Source organism: Pogona vitticeps, chromosome 14, assembly GCF_051106095.1.
Source record: "Pogona vitticeps strain Pit_001003342236 chromosome 14, PviZW2.1, whole genome shotgun sequence".
Taxonomy (NCBI): domain Eukaryota; kingdom Metazoa; phylum Chordata; class Lepidosauria; order Squamata; family Agamidae; genus Pogona; species Pogona vitticeps.
The window spans coordinates 17,266,065-17,283,406 of record NC_135796.1 but is presented as its reverse complement, the minus strand read 5'-3'; the positions used below and the strand labels follow the sequence as shown (position 1 = coordinate 17,283,406).

At 46.3% G+C, this 17,342-nt stretch overlaps 2 protein-coding genes across 14 annotated transcripts in view; both read right to left on the bottom strand.

The window, feature by feature from the left end:
* Positions 1–1,529, bottom strand: part of PITPNM2 (phosphatidylinositol transfer protein membrane associated 2) — a 105,613-nt gene extending 104,084 nt beyond the window's left edge. For 7 of the 8 annotated variants that reach the window (XM_072983239.2, XM_078381760.1, XM_072983245.2 and 4 more), the window contains exon 1: positions 1,396–1,529. The gene's annotated coding sequence lies outside the window, so the exon portion shown is untranslated. The remainder of the gene's footprint in view (positions 1–1,395) is intronic. The other variant, XM_072983241.2, reaches the window with a different exon arrangement.
* A 5,077-nt stretch (positions 1,530–6,606) lies between these two features.
* Positions 6,607–17,342, bottom strand: part of MPHOSPH9 (M-phase phosphoprotein 9) — a 30,027-nt gene continuing 19,291 nt past the window's right edge. For 5 of the 6 annotated variants that reach the window (XM_078381758.1, XM_072983527.2, XM_072983531.2 and 2 more), the window contains 12 exons: positions 16,920–17,135; positions 15,940–15,987; positions 15,167–15,231; positions 14,630–14,731; positions 14,120–14,257; positions 13,083–13,273; positions 11,754–11,918; positions 11,071–11,191; positions 10,038–10,141; positions 8,800–9,053; positions 8,283–8,351; positions 6,607–7,398 (listed from right to left, as the gene is read on the bottom strand). In XM_078381758.1, the coding sequence (XP_078237884.1) occupies positions 7,297–7,398; positions 8,283–8,351; positions 8,800–9,053; positions 10,038–10,141; positions 11,071–11,191; positions 11,754–11,918; positions 13,083–13,273; positions 14,120–14,257; positions 14,630–14,731; positions 15,167–15,231; positions 15,940–15,987; positions 16,920–17,135 (1,575 nt within the window). In that variant the 3' untranslated portion in view covers positions 6,607–7,296. The remainder of the gene's footprint in view (positions 7,399–8,282; positions 8,352–8,799; positions 9,054–10,037; positions 10,142–11,070; positions 11,192–11,753; positions 11,919–13,082; positions 13,274–14,119; positions 14,258–14,629; positions 14,732–15,166; positions 15,232–15,939; positions 15,988–16,919; positions 17,136–17,342) is intronic. The other variant, XM_072983530.2, reaches the window with a different exon arrangement.

Genomic DNA, 17,342 nt, shown 5'->3' with positions numbered 1-17,342 from the left:
GAGCATCGTACCCGAAGGCCTCTTGGCACATAAATGAAGTAATACAGTTGTTTTTCATTCATTCCATAAATCTCACTTACTTCCCACCTCCAGAGTAAATAACGCAAGGTTTTCATGCTTGATTCACACAACCAGAGGCAAGACGCTGAGTAGAAAGAGAGATCGTGAAAGGCAGGCGTGTCCCAGACCATGGTTGTGCGGATCGGCTCAAAAAAGGGTGAATGACCCAAATGAGAAAGACCCAAGAAAGGGATGGGAAAGAGACTCAGGTGGCCCGTCCGGGAGGAAAAGCAGTGCTCTCCAGATGTTCAGACTACCGGCTCCATCATCCTGGCCGGCAGGAATGAGGGGAAAAGCTACTCTTCCGTCATGCAAGAGGGCCTACCCACAGATACGCGGTGCAATCACCCCACTGTGAAAGACACGCTGGCGGAGTGGGTCCTCTTTCTGCACGTGGGGGTGAAGACTCTCTGAGTCCCCCCCAGGTCAAGCATTCACACACCCCTGTTCCCCCCCCCCACGCCGCTCTTGACCAAGGAAACAGGAAAACGATGGGGTTCCCAGCCAGGGAAGCATGGCATGGTTTGCCACCCACTGCCAGCCTTTCCCCAAGGCCAAAGGGGCTCAGCCAACTCCCATGAGCAGCACAGGATCGAAAAGTGGCCCCAGGGGCAGCCCGGGAAAGTGGGGGTGCAAGGAGGGCGGCCCCAGAGTCTCTTTCTCTCTCTCTCTCTCTCTCTCTCTCTCTCGCCACCTTTCTGGATCAACCCGGGGGGGGGGGGAGAAAACCCTTGCCAGGAAGCGAGTTCGCCCGGCATCATCCTCGTTGGAATCTGACACGCCTCCCCCGGGTCCGCCTGAGTCTTGGGGCGCCCCTGAAATCTGCGGCCAGGGATGCGGGCCCCTTTGGGGGTGCCCCCAAGAGGGACGGGCCCGACCCCCCCCCCTGGAGGAGATTCCCTCCTCTCCGCACCAAGATGAATCCGAGGGCGTGAAGGCTACTAGCTTCACTCCGGGAACCCGAAGCACCCGCGGGTGGGAACCCTCCAACACATCCCTGGGTCAAATCCGTGCCTTCAACCGGGAAGGCGGCGAGCCAAGCGGCCGCCTCGCGTGGCTCTGGAAGGGCAGCGATCCTGCAAACGTCCCCCCCCCTTTTTTTTTCCAGGCCCTCTGCGGGCTTTCCAAGAAGCCCCGCGGGTGGGTGGGTTGGGCAGCGTAACGTGAGAACGCCACCGCTGCGGGTCAAAGCGTGTCCCCAGCTGAGAGAGGAAGAGAAACCGGGCGTCCGATTGAGACCCACCCCCCGACCCCCCCCCCCAAGCGGGTGGTTGCCAAGCGGGGACCCGATCCACCGCCAGGCACAACCGGCGCGCCCCCCCCCGTTCGACTCACCTCCGCGCCGGGGCATCGCTTCTTTCCCGGCCGGCCAGGCCTCGTCGCCGCCACCGCGGGGCCAGGATGGTCCGGGCGGGCGGGCGTTCGCCTCCTCGGGGCTCCCAGCGCGGGCAGAGGCGCGCAGCCTTGCAAGCTGGCTGGCGGCGGCGGCTTGGACAAGCCGGAGGGCCCGATCCACCGCAGAGGACCCCCACCCACCCACCCTTCCCGCGTCCTCCTCCTCCTCCTCCCGCTAAGACGGCGATCCCCCGGGCGGGTCCCCGCGGAGCCCGGCAGCGCTCGCCCGGAGCAGCTCCATGCAAAGCGGGCGAGCAAGCCGCCGGCTCCTCCTGCCCGGAAGGGCAACGGGGAGCCCTCGCTCAGTGGCTGCCTCCGGGCGGCCCTGGCCCCGCTGCTCCCTCCCTGCAGCCGCCGGTGCTGCCGCGCAGCCGGGACCGGCTTGACAGCGCTTGCAAGGCGGCGGCGGCGGCGGCGGCGGCGGCGGCGGGGACTTCCTTCTCCTTTGCGCGCATTCCCGCACTGCCGCCGCCGCCGCCGGGCTGCGGGGGGGGGGGGGGGAGAGAAAGGCGGCCTGCTAGCGCCTCCCTCTGGACGCGCTCGGGAACAGCAGCCCGTCTCAGGAATCAAGCAGGGAGACCGCTTCGGAAGAAGGCGGCGGCCGCCTGCCCTCCAGGAAAGCTTCGGGGAAGATCGTCCGAAAGGTAGCACAGGTGTCCTCCATCGTCGGCGAAAAGAGAATTTGAAAAAGGGTTTTTAAAAAAGATTCTCTCTCAGGAGGAATCAAAACGTAGGTCTTAGAAAGGTTAAGCCAATGATGGATGGATCGATCAATCCATCTATCTATCGTGAGCTTTCATGGACAAGTCCCCTTCATCAGACAAAAGAGGAAGAGATATAAGATAGCAAATATTATACATGGCATGAAGGTTGTGGTTAGTTGATAAGAGAGAGTCACTGGGTGTTAAAACATTTTTTAAAATGTATTTAAAATATTTTTCATCTGATCCTTCTCCTTGTAAAGGAGCCCAGGCCGCTTAACAAAGTTTGGTAATTGAATTGATATCAATCTTAGATTGCCTTTTCTGTTTCAGTCTGTAGCATGTTACATTTTCATCTTTTATTATTTTAGTTGTTACATGTTTTGCCTACTTTTGTAAACCACCCCGAGTAATATTCTCACTAAGTTGGGTGGTCTATAAACTCAATAAATAAATGTTGGCACTAGGATGCCAAAATTCATGCGCAGTATCTATAAACTCAATAAATTGTTACAGAATCATGTGCGCTTGGGGGGGAGGAAAGTCTCTGTATTCAAGGACTTTACACTGAGCTGGACCTTTTAAATTTATCACTAGTCACCGTAGCAGCCAGCCTGACCAAATCGCCTTTTTGGTTTCCCTCTCACAAACCGGGACCAGTTTTCAAAGACACAGGCTCTCATCGTGGAAAGCCACGTTATAAGGAGCACCTAGGCTGCCTGCCTTGCATGCTGGCCACATAAAGCATGGTTGCCAACATACAACCTGCCCCCAGAAGGAAATTCAGCTCCAAAGGCGGCATAAAAGAGCATGTGCATTTGTATAGTATATTTTGCACATGTTGAAATGCAAATAAAACGTGAGAAATGATTCTCATAACTTAAGCGGAATGATATACAGTAATCTGCTTCTCCACATTGAGAAAAATGACCTGGATGCCTTCAGCCCCCCCCCCTCTCTTATTAGGGTTTTTCATCTTCAAAATGAAAGCTGTTCCACCTCCCTCAAGTGAGGCAACAGGGTCACACTGCCCAACGTAGCGGTGGGTTCGACTCAAGGCAGAAGCCCTAGCCCCCCCCCCCCCTCCGGCTGCTTTGTGCTGACGAAAGTTAGGAGATGCAGCCCTGGTTTTAACAACCGTCCTAGAATTAACACAGAGACCTGAGGGACCCACAACATCCGGAGCAGCTGTATCTCCATTTTATTGCCCCCCTTCCCTGGCTTCTCCAATCTGCTCTGCTCCAGATGTGAACAGCAGCAGGGCTGAAGGACGGTAATAAAAAGAAAACAAGGTCGAGGAGCATTCTCTGGAGGTAAATTTGGGACCAAAAAAAAAAGTGAAAGGCAAGGGAGAGGTAATGGCTTCTCTGAAATTGGAAAACAGTAGGCACATCAATTATCCGAGGAAGATTGGTTTGGCTGCAGAACCAGGGAAAAGATTGGCTTGGCTGCAAAACCAGGGAACCGAGAGAGGATAAAGAAGGCTTCAATAAAAACCAAGAAACAAAATGCAGAAGGACTCCTTGGGAGTACAAAGTTATGGGAGGTGGATGGGCTTTAAAAGGCCGCATTCGGATGGGACAAACCGTCATCTGCCGACTAAGCTAGAGTTTAAAGCCCTCACCCCTAAACTGGAAGCCCCCAGAGGATTGTTCCTATAGAAGAACATACCTGGGCTATTGGCTGACTGTACTTCCTGTGCTGGTTGTCTTGATAACTGAGTAGAACATAGAGTATTCCCTAAGACAAGAGAACAATAGTTAGCTTTTTCCCCCCCCCTCTCCTTTCCTAACCCTACATTTTCTCTTCATTTTCAGCTTGGCCTAGCCTTACAAGCTGCCCGATGTTTTAACAGGAAACACCCAACGTTAAAGGGTGTTTTTGAAAACCCTCTCTTCCAACCTTGCTTTTTCTTGGTTTCTGTTGCATCTTCCCAAATAATGATCGGTGTAAATTGCCTGACAGGTGACCGATGTGGAAAAGATGGAAACCAAACACTTGCTAAGCAACCGTGGAGAGGCGTGCTTTTTTACTCCTAAGCTGGCCAAAGAAAGTGGCTGCGGTGGCTGGAGGGGAACTCCGTGCTTTCTGGAAAAGCACATCTTAGACGTTAACAAAGGTCACACTCCAGATGCAAAAAAGCAAGCCAGCCAGCAAGCAAACAAAATGTTGGTGGCAGCTCAAAAATTATAAAGGGTTTTTTTGGGGCACAAGCTTTTGTGAACTGCTCACACCAAAGAAAACATACTCATCTTTAAGGGGCCTTTGTGATTCTTTGTGATTTTTGAAGAAAAACCCCCCTTTGGAAGAAAAATCTGTCCAGGCTGCAGAAGACGATACACATATATAATCACAAATAACTTATGGATTGATCAATAACTTAAGCTGGAGATTGCAGAAAGGGAAATGTTTACGGAGAGGCGTTTATTAAAAAAAAGATACTGGCTAGTTTGGGCTAATGCTTCTGGTAGAAAAAAATGAATTACAATTTATATACAATGTATGCATTTTTAATATATGAAAATAGGCGCTCTTCTGAGGACATGTCTCTGCTTGTGACCTTTTCCCAGATGTGCATTCAAGACTCGGTCTCAGCTGAAATGCGAACACAGCTACTGTGCCTAAGTTATGCTAAACCCCTAATAATTTGCCCTTCATTAGCACGTGCTGGGTATCCTTTGCTCCAGGAATCTCTGGAGACAGAGAGGTAGCAACTGAACAGTATTTCTGTTGCAAGTCCTCCCAATTCACAGAGATGACACACGAATAATTGCGTTTTGGTTCGCACGCTTTCGTAAAACACAGCCCAAGTGAGAATGCAAAATGAGGACTATTCCACAAGAGGGGAGCAGGGGCTCCCGGGTGGGGAAGTAAGACTGCAGTGGAGAAGGCGTCTTGTTTTAAGGAGGAAGGTCAGGAGGAAGAAGCAGCTGGTACTAGGTTTATAATTTTATAGAAGGGGTGCACCGTTTGCTAACAAATAAAGATACAGGGGGTTCCACAGATATTGTTCGATTGCATCTTACGTCAGCCACTGCTGAAGCGGGGTAGTGGTTAAAAGTCTGTGCTGGGGCTCAAGAGATCAAGGTTTAAATCCCTTCTTGACCATAAGGCTCAGGGAGTGATCTTTGGCCAGCCATATTCTCTCAGAGGGAGAGATATAAATAAAGCAAATGTGTATTAGCCCATAGGCTTTGACTTCTCTCTTCAACAAACCAAGTCTAGGTTGCATTCTGCTTTTCCAGTCTTCCTCTGATATAGTACAGGATTGCTTTCCACAAAATTTATCTCAGGCTCATTAATGGCCGGTTGCTAACGATCAAGCATGAATTACATTACAGCAGCTGAGACTGAATGTAAAATGAAATTTGGGGGGGGGGGGAGAGAATATTAACAAAACATTTCAAATTGCCCACTGAGGTGTGTTTGCTCCCGTATCCAGCCTGCTCAAGGTTACAGCTTAAGGGATGTTGTGTAATTTAGTGTCTGCAAACTGTTTATTAAAAGGACACCAGATAATGGGATGGGAGTTACAATATTAAGCTCACCGGGGAGGGGGGTTATGCATCATTAAATTTTAAATTCTACATAAATGTGGAAGAGCTTTTTATTTTTTTTAAGTAGTAGTTACTGCAGTGGAATGTTTTATTAAAGAATTGAGATCTTGGTAGGGTTTTTTAAACAGGTGATTATAGCTGTCATTATTTTTAATTGACTCCTACTGGTGTCTTTAATTGACAAAAAAAATGTTAAAGCCGGGGGGGGGGGGGAAAGTGAAACACTTGTTTTCGCACAGACTTTACAGGGAACTTAGGTAAGATCATTTAAAGGGGGGGGGGAGAGCCACTCTTTGACCTCAAATTAGGATGGATGGCCTGGGGAGGAGATTCTGCTAATTTCCAGGATGGAACTGGGCCTTTGTGAGAAAAGGCAGATCGAAAAAGATGCTGTTTACCTGCCCTCCCATGCAGCCTGTGTGCCCTCAATCGCTACTCCAAGAGAGAAGGGGAATATAATTGTTGGGAATGCTGTCTGGGGAAAGGAATTACCTCTTCCTGGATTGTCTGACAGGCGTCTTTCATCAATACAAGTAATCCAAATGGATCCTGGCTTATATGGCAGTCACTTAATTACAGCTGCAGAATTGCACGTTGTCTGACATCACAGAGTGTCTTGCTTACTATTGGGAGAAAGGAGGCTAAGTTTAAAATGCCACAGGACTCACGCTAGTAAAACAGAACCATACAGGCAATATATCAAGAGACCACAGAGAGCTACAGAAGTCTGGTTGGTTGGTTCTGTTTGCTCAACACAATTCTAGAAGGACGCCAGTGTGCACACATGCACAGCTATTCATCGTGACTTGGAGTCCCATGAAGTAGCCAGACGCCAAAACCACACCCCATTCCTATGGGGTTCCCAGTGTGGTTCAAAAAAGGACTCACAGGACTTGTTTTTAAGCAATTAAACTTTAATTGGTATCTCTGCAAGAAACATGCAAAATAAAAATTCTTTTTTTAAAAAAGAGAAAACGTCTTCTCTTGACTCCGCAATATGCAGGTGTACGAATATTCCCGAATATTCGGCATTTGTGGAAAAACATGGTGTCACAACTGAACAAAAGGAGTTCATGAAACAAGATGCCATGTCTGAAATACAAGCGATGTAGCATTTGTTTGGAGCTCACTTCACAGGAAGAAGCTGTGTCAGGTTCGGCATAAATAAAAAAATTCCAGACCTCATAACTCACTGTACAAGAGAGGCTACTGGACCTATAAAATTGGTGAGATGTGTATCGCAACTGAAGTCAACATGATTGTCTTTTGAAAACAAGCTGCCTCTTAGTTTCTCTGTTCTTATAAAGGATTCATGTCCACTGTTTCAGAAAAAATTATTAATACTTCTTCGAAAGTAGCAAAATACAGAATTCACAGGTTGATTCCTTCAGGTGTAACAAAAATAGGTTTCTAAAATATATGTGGCTCAATACAAAACATGGTGCGTGGAAGGGGCAACATGATCGCAAAACTGTAGTCGAGGGTTTACAAAAAAATACAAAAACATTTGCATTTCCAGAGTGCATAAAGTATTATACGTTTTAGTGCAAATAAAAGGATATCTCAATTCAAAGAGGGACATCTCAGATATTTGCCGAGGTCCGTAAAACATGGAATCGCTTCAGAATCATGCGGATGGAGCCCAATTCTCTATTAATTCTGTCCAAGCGATCTTCTAAGGCTTCCTGCAGAGGAGAAAAAACACGCATTCAAGGACCGGAAAAGGCAAGCCGCCTCCCTTCTGAAATGGGGATTCCACACCCCAGTTTCTTACGAGCTTCGTTCAACAGCTTTCCACTGTAACAGACAGACCCCCATTGCATGCCAGAACACTGAGGGGGAATGTGAGACGCCCAGGGACCTCCCACCACTAATCAATTCCTAAAGCATAGCTGGAGTATCCAAGAACAGCGGTTCAATAACACCTTACTTATCCTGGCCCCATCTTCCAAAATCTTGGGGTCTGTTATTTCCTCCCTGGTTCAACACAGTCCAATGGGGCAATGATTCCCTGTCCCTATGATCCCCCAGATGTTACAGATGCTGATTCCCGAGGTTCCTGACCACTGGGCTATGCTGGCTGGATCTTTTTGGAACTGATGTCCAAAAACATCTGGAAAGCTGAAGAATCATGGCACTAAAGCTCCCAAGAATTCCAAGTCCCTCAACCGAGCAAAGGATCCCACAGGAAAGAGCCAGGGTGGACACTGAAGTGGTATTGAACAGCTGTATGTGGGCAGAGCAGTTAGCCAGGTTCTGCCTGACAAATAGTCTTAATTAAAGGCTGTGTGCATGGACAGCACTTAATTCAGCTGTGGACAGAACATGAATCTCAACGCATACAGGATGAATGGTTTTGGGGGGGCTTTTTTGGGTGGTTCAGTCGTACATGCCTGTCCAACTCCAAACATCACGGCTGCTAAATGAGGAACACCCATGTCTGAACTAGACTCGGAAGAGGAAGGAGGAGAGGTTGCAGTGGCCCAGTGCCTTTGATCATTTTAGGTTCTGCTGCAGGACTGATGGACAGAGACACCCCTCGTAGCGATATCAAAATGAGAATTTAAACCTGATTGAGTCTTGCCTGTAGGGTCATTCTCCCTCCGGTACAAGGTATGCGGCTCAGCTGGGCCTCAATCTAGTGGGGGGGGGGAAGAGAGAGAAGGCAAGGAAAAGAAGAGGAGCAAAAGGTCAACAGCCAGAAAGGAAACCCTCTGGAACTTTACCCCTCTCTCACATTCGTCACCTCTTGGGACTAGACCCTGACAAGGCGTGTTAGAAGACGGGTTTGCTTTCTGTTCTCTAACCTGACATTATTTCCCCAAAAGCAACATCCAAGTGGGACGACATGCCAAAAGTCGGTTGCTGTGCAATTCTTGCCTTTTCAATCAATGTCAATTTTGAGAATTCCAGCTGGTTGTTCCTTCTAGATCAGGATGCCTCCCGCTTGTCCTCCACCCGCCTGCCCCTTTCAGAGTTTCTTCCCCCACAACATGTCACTCCGTATTTCACATCAACTGAGCGCTTTCGGTTGGCCCTGGGCTTCTGAGAAATACAGAAGAGAAGGCAACGTCTCCAGTTTCTACCTGTTGCTTTTCGTACGTCAGCTCATCAAAGAGCCGCTCCGTTTCAGCCAGCGTCTTGATCCTTGACATGTATGTGAAGTCCGCCTCGTAAGGTGCTGGTCCTGCTGAAGACAGGCAGGGCTGGCCTGTGTGCGCAGAGCTGTCCTCTTCCCAAGCTGTCTGCACCGCGCCCTTCTTTGCTCCAGCGTGACCAGGATCGGTGCCAGAGGAAGGCTTCACGCAGCTGGCCCTGCTTGGACTGGTGGGCTGCAGTTCTGGCCCCACCGTAAAAAGCAAAAGGAGATATAAGCTCTCTATTGAACAATGACGTTAGAAGAAATGGTGGGGACGGGAAGTGTAAAAGACATATTGGAGAAGAACTAGTGAAAATGTTGAATATTTATTGCTCATCTGAGTGAAGCTGGCTCCACAGCACACTGTCCTTTATTACATATCAGCATCCTCAACATTATTAGATCAATAAAAGCATGCTATGCCCAGAGAACACATCTGACCTCCCTTCTTCGTGTAAGCTTAATTATTCATTGGTACAGCAGCAGCGTTGATGGCATTTTACCTAGAACAGCTTTGACAAGTCACCCTCTAAGGAATTTACAGTCTAACAAGAGGCACAGGAAACGGAAAGCAAGAAAATCCTTCAGGCAAAGTAATCTAGGAAGTTTACAAGGGGCACGCACGGGGGCTAGGAAATTGTTTGAAAGGCCAACAGGAAAATGTAGGGTTTGAAAGGCACTGGAAAACAGTAAGGAAAAGGGTCAAATAGAAGCATTTTTGTCCTCATAACAAAGCAGGGATTTGAATCTTTATTGGGATCCCCACGGATGAATGCATGCATTGCCAAGATGTGCAATGGACTCAGCAGCTGAGCAGGAGAGCCAGCGTTAATGCTGGATTGGGTGTGGGAAGGGATCATGGATTAGCACATTTTTCTTTGAAGCAATTCAACAATGAGTTTTTCTTGTGCTCAGTTTTAACAGTCCACAGTGCAAACTTAAAAATGAAAAAAACACTCAGCCACTGTTTCAACTATCATAACGTCCGGACAGCCTCTGGTGGCTGCAGCAACGAATGAGAGGGAAAAGAATGATCATTTTGAAAGAAAGGACGAAGGTGAACAGTCTGTGGGGCTGTGCACAATATTCATGTATATAGTCTCATCCTTGTGTTTTTATGTCAGGGCCTGACAAATATTTCTTTTATGGGGGGAAAAACCCTGTCATTACAGTGCAGAAATTTACCTTCTGTATCCTCTCCTGAGCGAAACTGAAGCCTTTTTCTTGAGCTGCCATAACGTGAGGCAGGTGAAGGAGCAGCTTCAAAATCATCAAGAAGAATGTCAAACCTAGTATTTGAGGGAAAAAGACATAAAATTAGTGGTGGATGGAGTTTTTTATTCTTCTACACATTGCTACATCCTGGAGAGATTTACCATTTCTCATGACAGGAAATAGTTAAATGGAAACACTCTTAAAGGCCATTTCCTGTCAAGATTTTTAAAAAGCAGCAACTTAGTTTGACGAAGGTCTGCCTGTGAAAAATCCTTACCCTAACTGTGAATGAGAGAGTTTGCTCTGACCCAGCAGATGCCGTTTGCATGCACACCAGTTGTTATAAACGGCCTCCAAGTTTGGGATACTGGAGAGAACCGACTGTGCTGAGGATGAATGAATTTACTCCTTCCGTCCACTTCAAAAGGGGAAGGGCCAGGTGGAGGAACGGTATTTGTGTGCCCCCGTCTGTGATACGGACACCCGGCCTTTCTTGCAATGAGCTCCAGCTGGCCTACCTGGTCCCCTCTGCTACTTCATCCTCATGACTCAGCTGGACTGCCCCAAGGTTGTTCCATGAATTTCATGGCTCAGTGGGGACCTCAGTCTGGATCTCCCAGGCCAACTCTAACCACTACATCCTACTGCATCTCATTCAGGCTGGGATTTGGACTCAAGATCTACATGTAACACTTTTGAGTGGTTTCTAACACCAACCATTCCCAACATGATCTTCCACCCCTTCCTCTAAATCTGCTTCATAAATAACTATGCCACACCACCGACTTTTATGTACGCCATCCCTTATTCCCCAATGTGTATCCAATGTGGCAATCTATTTGCTTTGCGGCCACTGACACAGAGAGGCGGATTTCAGCGGCTTTTGTGATTCCCATGGTTTACCATCTGCTTGCAGTTTACAAGCAGTGCAACATTCCTATTGCCACATGGACTTAACGCCTTCCCTCACGGCCCTGAAAGTCAATATTGACAGATGCCTTACCTTGTCATCATATTCTCGTTTTTGCTAAGTAAGTGGCTAAATCCCGGAGACAGGTTCTCTTTTGGAGAGCGTTTGGGGCTGTAGGTCACAGCAACTGGAGTCAGCATTATCTCTCTCCTCGCTAGCAAGAGAAACACATTATTAGGATTATGCTCTTAGACGAGGCAACTGAAACCTCTGTAGAGCTACACTCACCAAATTCTTTGCAATAAAGAAGGGCCCCATTCAGAGATATTCCCTGGGGATTGTCTGACTGAGTATCAACGTATACGGTAGGGACTGACAACCAGAAACATGTTAAAATCCAGTCAGAGGTACAGGCAAATCTCTCAAGGTGCGAGAGAGATGAAAAGGGGTTGCCTGTTGAAATTGACTTGATGCCTGTTTACAGACAATCTTTCTCTGCTCCAATCAAGTTGCTGAAGCAGTCACAAACTCCACACAGTTTTCCCACTGTTGCTTTATTTAATCACACTGTTTCTTAAAAGTTCAAGATGGCTAGGAAACTCAGAGTCTATGCAAATACAAAAATTACTCTCAAAAATATATATTTCCAAGCAGCAACAATATAAGGCAGCACTTACAACAGCACAGAGCCCATAAAAACAAAAGCCATGCAAGAATGTGACAAACTTTTCATATCATCATCAACAGTCCATATATAAATCGCCACCAATTCTTACTGGGAGTATTTGATTTCCTATTTGAAGGCGGTAGAGATGAGGACCTCTGGCCGCTAGGTGAGCTGAATCTTTTATGCCTGAGCTGGTCTTTGCCTTTTTCTGGGGACCGGCTGGTGTTGAGGGCTGCTTCATCAAATCCAACAGCTGGACGCCGGGTGGATGCTTCTGAAATAAGCAAGAACCACCACCCCCCCAAAGGAAAGAAATATATATATTCACTTGTGGCATTTCTGCACACACACCCCAAACAGAAAAAAGTCCTAGAAAACTTTTAAGGAGTATAAAAATGTATATGCGGCAGAAAACAAGGTACGGAAAAACAGCAGGAGAACCAGAAGGCGCACAGTTATCAGGAGCAAAAGGATCAGAACATTCTGGCAGGACATCTATGAATTTTCTCGTACATATTCAGAAGACTTTTGATTTGGCCTTCTCAAAATACAGTCAGGGTGACCACAGAACAAGTGATCCTGAATGATATTAAAGCAGTGGTTCCCCAACCTTGGGCCTCCGGATGTTCTTGGACTTCAACTCCCAGAGAAATCCTGGCCAGCAGAGGTGATGGTGAAGGCTCCTGGGAGTTGTAGTCCAAGAGGCAGCATGCCATTATTTAGGGAAATATTCTAAGGTTCCGACTGAAGGAGATCTTAAGAGAACCTACTTTCAGATATGACCTGTTGAGGTTTCTGGGCATGTAACAGTCCTGGACAAAAAAGTAGTGTATTGCTCACCACTGTCCTCTCACCAATTTTCACAACCAGCCAATCTGTGCGGGATGCATCTTTATCTCTAAGTATATTAAATTTTGTCACAGTAATAAAAGCTCATGCTGGATGACTCACAATCCTGGTTTATTAAAAAAAAACTTCCTTTCATTACATCTTATTTTTCCAACAAGTTTATTTAAAAAATCATTTTGTGTCACACTTATGAACAAAAGAAGTTCTGCAATTCTGATAAAAGTCAAAACGTTTTTATGCAGGTAGCGGAAGCAGTCCTGGAAAATGAAATTATAAGCAGTGAATGTTGATTTGGCTGCCCCGTGAATGATGATGGCACCTGATCAATTTGAAGCGTTGAAATACTAGAGAATTTTATGTAGGTTTTCATGAGGGTTTCTGTCAGATATTGAACAGCATCCCTTCTAGATACACCAGCAGCCAGTTCTAATTTGCTCGGCCGAAGGCCAGTTCTGTAAGGGTAAGCAGAGACCCTCCTCTAAACAGGAACCGTTCTAATCCTAACCCATTGCAAGAATGAAATAATACCAGTAAAAAAAAAATCTAAGAATGTGACTCATGAAACCAAGGAAAATTCACGGCTGCTTACTTGGAGGCGGCGGCGCTTCCTCCTCCTCTTCTTTCTCCGTCTCAGTGCCCCAGTTTTTCAAAGCTTCCCTTTCTTCGAGGTCTTTAAAAGCTTTTATGATGGGCGTTTCTAGGACTCTGCTTTCCTTTTTTGCCATCCCACTTATTAGCGAGCAATCTGGAGACAAGTCCTTTTCCGGAGGCGAATGATGCCTGGAAACATGCAACGGAACTATGAATATTCAGCGACTGCTATCAAAATTGTGACAGAAAAGGTCAAGAGAGTGGCAGTCAAAGAGGAATGGATATCACAGCATCATTTTAAGTGAACTGGATCTGGATACTAAGTTGGCTGAACAGAATTATAATGAAAATAATTTTCAGTGAACCGACTTGGTCTGGACTCTGCCTGCTGCAGACAAGAAGAAAAAAGGCTACTGGAAATATATTTTAAGAATCTCAGCAGAGTGGGAAGAAGTCACAAAAGGGTCGTTCTGTAATGTTTTTCTCAGTCGGAAGCCGATCAGTGGTGGTGGAATAGCATGAGCAAGGGCTTGTAGACCCGGCAACAGGAAAAGACAGATGGTAAACTAGGGTCTCCAGATATACCTCTGGGTGATTTGCAGGGGTCCCTGATTCCTAGTTGTAAAACCACAGCCTACAAAAAGGCTCTGCCTTCCTCTGCAATTAAGACCCACAGTAATGAAGGAAACTGCACGGTGGTGGGTGGACAAAGGAGTTTGGAGCGACTGGGCTGTGAGCTCAGTTCTGATATGGAAAAGGAATCCTGAAGCCAAGTACTAAAGAGCCACTCCTTTTATTTTAATTCTGTCTGCACATCCTTGCCCTGAGCAGACCACTGTTTTGCACCTGATGCTGCTGGCGCTTGAGGTTCTGACAGAAACACAAAACAGGCTCCGGGAGTCTCAAAGTCACCCACTTCTGCCCTACAACACACTGAATTATGACAGTGGAAGGGAGGGAGGTCCTTGTGCTCATAAGGACCCTCCTCCTTTGGGAAAATACTCTTTGTAAACCTGACACTCCAAGCCGCCTCACCTGAAAGCAGGATACGTTTCTTCAAACCGGTTATCCTTGAGGTTCTCCTGGGCGCCTAAAGGCTGGCCCGTGAAGATGGAATACTCCGATCCTGGGATCAGCCATTTCCTCCTGCTCACGTCAGAGCTTCCTAGTTTGCTGACAGGAAAGAAACAGTGAAGATTCAGTGAAAAGCTCACCCTTCTGGAAGGTAGAGTGTAGGATTCTAATAGAAGCCAGAAATATTCAAATATTAACGGAATCAGTGGACAACATTCAATGTCAATATTTCCAAGTGTGGGGATCTGGAGACTGGTAAACTGATTAATTTTGCTTTTTATGATTCCTCAATACTTTTTGAGCAAGTTGGGATGAGATACATAAGATGCAAATTTCTCACTTCCTCAGAAGGTTATACAGTATTTTACTATTTACCTCGGTTTCTTTTTATGTTATATGTAAACCACCCAAAGTAGACGCATTCTAGATGGGCAGTATATAAATCTAAGAAATAAATAAATATTCACTTACTTAGCGTAAGACGTTCTGAAGTGGCTGTCAGCAAGGTGACGAAATTTGAGCAAGTTTTCATGTTCTAACTGCTTGATCTGAGCTTCAAGTTTTGAGACTGTTCTAAAGCAGAAGGGAAAGGCAACGCTTTAGCTGATGGATTGATTTCAGAAAAAAAGGTAAAAAAAAATAAAGCCTGATCCAACAGCACTTCTGGCCAACATCTGTAAGAGCTGTTGACAGAAACTAAGCACAAGGGGTGGCTGGAGATACGAGCCTTGACAATCTGAATCCTGTCTCATCCCCTGCAGTTTCTTAAACTGGTTCTCTTTCATTTCCATTAAGGAAACAAGGCATTAACATTTTACAACAGGGATTGGGAACACGTGGCCCTCAGCTATGGCTGTATCACAACTCCCATCATCCCCAACCAACAGCCATGCTGGCTGGGCTGACAGGAAGTGGGGCGCAACCACATCTGGAAGGCCGCCGGTTCTTCTGGCCTGTTTGGCAATGCTGTCACCTGAAACCACAATCATTTCTCTCACCCAGGATTACCTTTTCAGATCAGAAATCTGAGTATTTGCGTCCAGCAACTTATTCTCAGTGATATTTAAGGTATCCTGCGGGGAAGAAGAAAGCAGACGTTGAGTAACATAAGGCATAAAGTGAGCACAGAACCAGCTTCTCTGCTCATCTTGAAAGACTGTGTCACCTTCATTCCTTTCTTAAACTCATCTCAGCATCTGCTCAGATTGACTTGACACTCCTTCTGGAGGTTTAGGACAGTGGTGCGCCAACATAGCTTCCTAACAGTGACCATATGTGCAATCTGTCATGATGGCGGCATGCTCCAGACCGGCTGGTAGGTCACCTGATCCTTTTCTGTGTGGGCATTCTCCCACATTATGCCCTCCTTGCTCAACCACTCTGTCTCTCTCTCTCAAGGACTCCCCGCTTCTAGGCACATTTCGCTGAAGAACACTCTTGCTTTGGCAACCGTGCAGTATACTCTGCACAGTATGAGTGAATATGGAAGAGGTTTAGCCTGCAGTAAGGTCTTTTTTCTTGGGTTGGATTAGCAACCACTGAGTTGCCACAACTTCTCGTCCAGTTCACAAGCCACTGAGTCAAAAAAACCTGGGTCTGAGTGGTAACAAAATTAAATTCCCCACTTCTCAATTTGTCTATTTCTATCAGCAGCTGAATGTGCCTCTGTATCTTGCAGGTTTAAGGCTCCTCTTCAGCTTTCAGCCACCCCCTTCTACAATTTCATTCTGCAATCTGTTTCATGGAAAGTCATTTCAACACACAAGAAAATCGATGCTCACCTTTATTCTCTCGTGTTCTTTCCCAAGGGATTCATATTCTCCTAGAAGCTATGAAGAAATAACTCATTTTATCCCCAGCTTTTGATATATATATTTTTAAAAATCAATGAAATAAAAATCCAGTTAGATAAAATGTTAGTTTAAACATTCTATCAGTGAAAAAGAGGAAGAGCATTAGATCAACATATCACCCAAAGGGTACAAACATGTTTTGGGGAGATCACCAAGTCTACCCCTGCCATCGTTGTTTGACTCCTCTATGCTAAGGAAGACAGAGTTAAGACTATGATGGCCAGCACGAATATTCTCCTCTGTAATATTAAAGCCAATTCCATGAGGCCACATATTTCAACAACTCCAGAAAAATAGAGAGACTCTCCCAAGGTTTATTCAGAACCAAATTTTTTTAAAAAACCAACTCAGCTTCCTACGATGAATTTCAGTCTATTTGGTTTAAAGAAATCACAGGAAATCGAGACCTGTTTTAGAAATAAAATAAACACAGAGCAGAAGTGAAGATGTGCCATCAGGTTGATTGCTGAAAACGAGAAAAGGGACTAAGTAGACAAAGGCACCAAAGAACTGTCCCCCACGCTGCTGAAAACCAACACCTACCTAACCCTCTGGAGTTAAACAGAAAAGAATAATACTTCTTTTTCAGGAATCAAAAGGCTAGGCTTCTTCCCCCCCCCTTTCACAAAGATACCTTTGTCGTAACAGAAAGAGCTGTAATGCAAGCACAAAGACCTCTCCAGAAAGGAGCAGCCCAACTGTTGATATCTAGGTAAAGGCTCCTATTTCAATTTTTTCAAAAGATCACCTCAACTACAGAGTCCTTCATATGACAGGTGAGTTGCAATAGGATGTTCCAAGTCCTCCAGCATCGGTAGTTGAGCATTTGGCTGAACCCCTCTGTCTTCAGCCTCCGATAAGCATTTTGCTCACATGTAACAGTTTTATCCCCACCTTGTCTGGCTTACATTTTGAAACATCTTGTTTTCCTCCTTCAGTTGGGCATCTTTATTATCCGAGAGCTTGTAGGCCTTCTCGAACGCTTCCTCGAGATCTTTCAGTCGCCTCTTCAGGCGGCTGATGGTGTTGTCTTTCTCTTTGCTGCTCGAGCGCATCTCCTCAATGCGTTCCTGCAAGGCCTTGGTCGTATTGCTGACAGCACAGAAACGCTCCTTCCAGTCTGTCTGAAACAGAGGCAGGACGAGCATCACATAGGTGGGGAATTAGCAGAGGCTTACTTCGAAAACACCAGAAAAGCCAATTGATACACCATGAAGCATACGACTCAGGAAGAAATGCCCCTTGCTAGAAATGCCCCAGAACAAAATTCAATGAACCCGATTCACTGATCTGTGGCCATATCACTGCGTAGGATTCTCAAACTGCTCAAT